The 2,897-nt window shown below is 41.6% G+C and overlaps 1 protein-coding gene across 1 annotated transcript; it reads left to right on the forward strand.

The window, feature by feature from the left end:
* Positions 1 to 401: 401 nt before the first annotated feature.
* On the forward strand, positions 402 to 2,795 carry SARC_08333 (hypothetical protein; the record flags this gene model as incomplete). The annotated part of the gene is made up of 4 exons (XM_014297686.1): positions 402 to 506; positions 1,153 to 1,234; positions 1,711 to 1,768; positions 2,192 to 2,795. Coding segments are annotated over 4 exons (437 nt in total), but the record flags the coding sequence as incomplete, so codon positions are not given.
* Positions 2,796 to 2,897: the final 102 nt, after the last annotated feature.

The raw sequence follows: 2,897 nt of genomic DNA on the forward strand, positions 1-2,897 counted from the left end.
TATGTATGTATGTATGTATGTATGTATGTATGTATGTATGTATGTATGTATGTATGTATATGTATAGGTATGTATGTATGTATATATATATCTATATATGTGTGGGTGTGTGTGTTTGCGTGTGTGTGGGTGTGGGTGTGTTTGTGTATACAAGTATATATATATATAGATTTATATGTAAATATATATATATATATAAATATATACCCTTTTTAATCGTCGTGCTTATCTATATTTCTGTGTCAATGTCAACGTCGATATATATCTCCAAATAAAGTGGTGTAAACCTCGTTTTCCATATCTTCACTCTACGGCCAGAGACCCCTATGAGAACACCCTTATTAATCCTTAATCTCCCTTATTAATCCTTTATCACCCCTAACCCGGCCACACCCCTGTAGGTGACCTGTTTGCCGAGGCTAAGGTGACGAAGTTCCCGAGTGAAGTGATTACACCTGTCAACGATAGTAGTCGATACTTCGCTCTGCGTATAGAAAATGACTCAGGTATGGTGTGGGCGACAAGGGTGGCTACCCATTATTATACTCGATGGGTTAAACCTAGGTTTATTCGAGGTGCACTAAACCTGGTGGTTTGGTTTCCAGAAGTTGCGCTCGCGTATTGCGCGGGTGCAGTGGCACTATAGCACCAGATGTACGTTGTGTTGGGTAGCGTTTCAAATCTATTGTACAGAGATGTGTGTATTAAGCATGTCCCAACCACCGACGAACCATTCCCCAAGTGCTGCAAGTGTCTCAAGAAGTGTAATAATAATCAATGTAACAAGTGTGTGCGTATGTGTAATAAGTTAAGTCATAAATGTAACAAGTGTGTGCGTATGTGTAACAGGTAAAGTGATTGCTCCTTTAGAATAACAACTAAAAACACAACACAACACAACACAACACAACACATACACTTAAGAACACTCTCCATATAATACACCTATAGATCTAATACACCTATAGATATAAATATTTATATAGATATAATACGCCCATAGATATAGTACACCTATAGTTATAGATATAACACAAATGCGTTACTTCCGTGGGTTGTGCAACTAACGAGTGAGCGCACATGGTTAACCAGCGCTGACGCTTTAAACCCTAAACCCCTAAACCCTACCCATCCATTGGTTTCTCCATTCAGGTCGTCATGCATATATTGGCTTTGGCTTTGCCGATCGAGGCGACGCCTTTGACTTCAACGCAGCCATTCAGGACCACTTCAGGTACAACAGCACACGTGTAGGGTGTTCATAGGGTAATTTAGTTGCCATAGAGACCACTTCAGGTTCAACAGCACACGTGTATGGTGTTCATAGGGTGATTTAGTTTTAGGGTTTAAGGTTTTTAGATTGGTCTCTAGTTGGGTGTTTTATGTTTATATACGGTGGTTTGGTACAGATGGCAATGTCCGTAGAGTCGATGAGTCTGAGTGTGCTGTTTCATGGACACAGTGACCGTTTGGGTCTATGACATCCAAACCACACCTGTGTATTGTGAAAGCCGCTTTCATTTATACTTCTATGGTCTGTGTACTGTGATGTGAAACCACACCCGTGTACGGACTAATCTTCTGTGCGTGGTCCTTTTTTCGCTGCCCTGTCCTTTTTCCATTTTTTGAGGTGCACTTGTCTCGAGCGTGCTTGTCTTTGTATATCGAGTGTGTGGTTGCTTACGGGTGCGTTTGATCGTCTATTATCAGATATGAGGCGGAGGAAGAGAAGTCGAGGAATGCGCCCAAGCTGGATTCTGGCCCTAAAGTAAGTGTGTGCGTGTGTGTTTGTGTGTGTGTGTTTGTGTGAGGGAGAGAGAGAGAGTGTGTGTGTGTGTGTGAGATTCTAATTGGTTGGTTCCTTATATCTTCAGCGTTCTTAATAGTTCAGAATCTACGACTAGTTTGTCAGCGATATATACACGGGTTGTTATTACAACTGGCCGATAGCTTTCCATGAACGTCTAGCAACCTGCTTTATATATATATATATATATATATATGTGTGTGTGTGTATGTATAGACACATGTATATTCATATTTATATCCGTATGCATATGCAAGTACATATACATATTATATATATATATAATATAGTTATAGATATAGATATATAAGATTGGGGGCCTGTTCTGTGACCCAATTTTTGGACCATTGATCCTTGATTCCAACTCTAACCCTCACGTCACAGAAGGACTACAGTATGAAAGAGGGACAGAGTATCAAGATCAATTTCGGGAAGAAAACAAAAGCAGGTGCCACCACTGCACCCTCCAGTAGTGGAGGTTCCGATTTTGGACTGGGCGGGCTTTTGCCGCCACCACCCCCCGGCGCTGGTTCTAAAAATAGACAACGGACACACTCACCCACACAACAAGTATGACTAGTTACCGGAAGTGTTTACGCTTATACCATGTCATAGGTCGTGTTGGTTTGGGTTGGTTTGGTTTTAGTTTAGGATCATGCTGGGTGTCGTTTCTGTCAACAGGACACGGGAGCAACCAACTCTAAACCCTAAATCGAATCAATCGAGGTATTTTTCGTACACTGTCAAAAACCCAAAATCCCTAAACCCCTAATACGCACATACGCGCACATTTTCTGTATATCTACCTGACAACCCCCTAAAACTCTAAAACCCTAAATTCCTAAAACCTATACGGGAAAACCCCAAATTCCCAAAACGTATGTGTGCGCATACTTCTGTATAGCAACATAACACTCGTGATTTAATCACGTGTTCTCTGCTTTGGTCCTATCAACCCGAACAGCCCGCCAAATCACCGTCGCCTAGCAACGGATCTCCGCAACCTGCAACGAGTGGCTCTGATCCATTCGGCCTGCTCTAGAACTGTCTAATAAACACTACCTATAGCAATACCACAGCCTCCTTATAT

The sequence above is a fragment of the Sphaeroforma arctica genome (genome assembly GCF_001186125.1).
Source record: "Sphaeroforma arctica JP610 unplaced genomic scaffold supercont1.742, whole genome shotgun sequence".
NCBI lineage: Eukaryota > Ichthyosporea > Ichthyophonida > Sphaeroforma > Sphaeroforma arctica.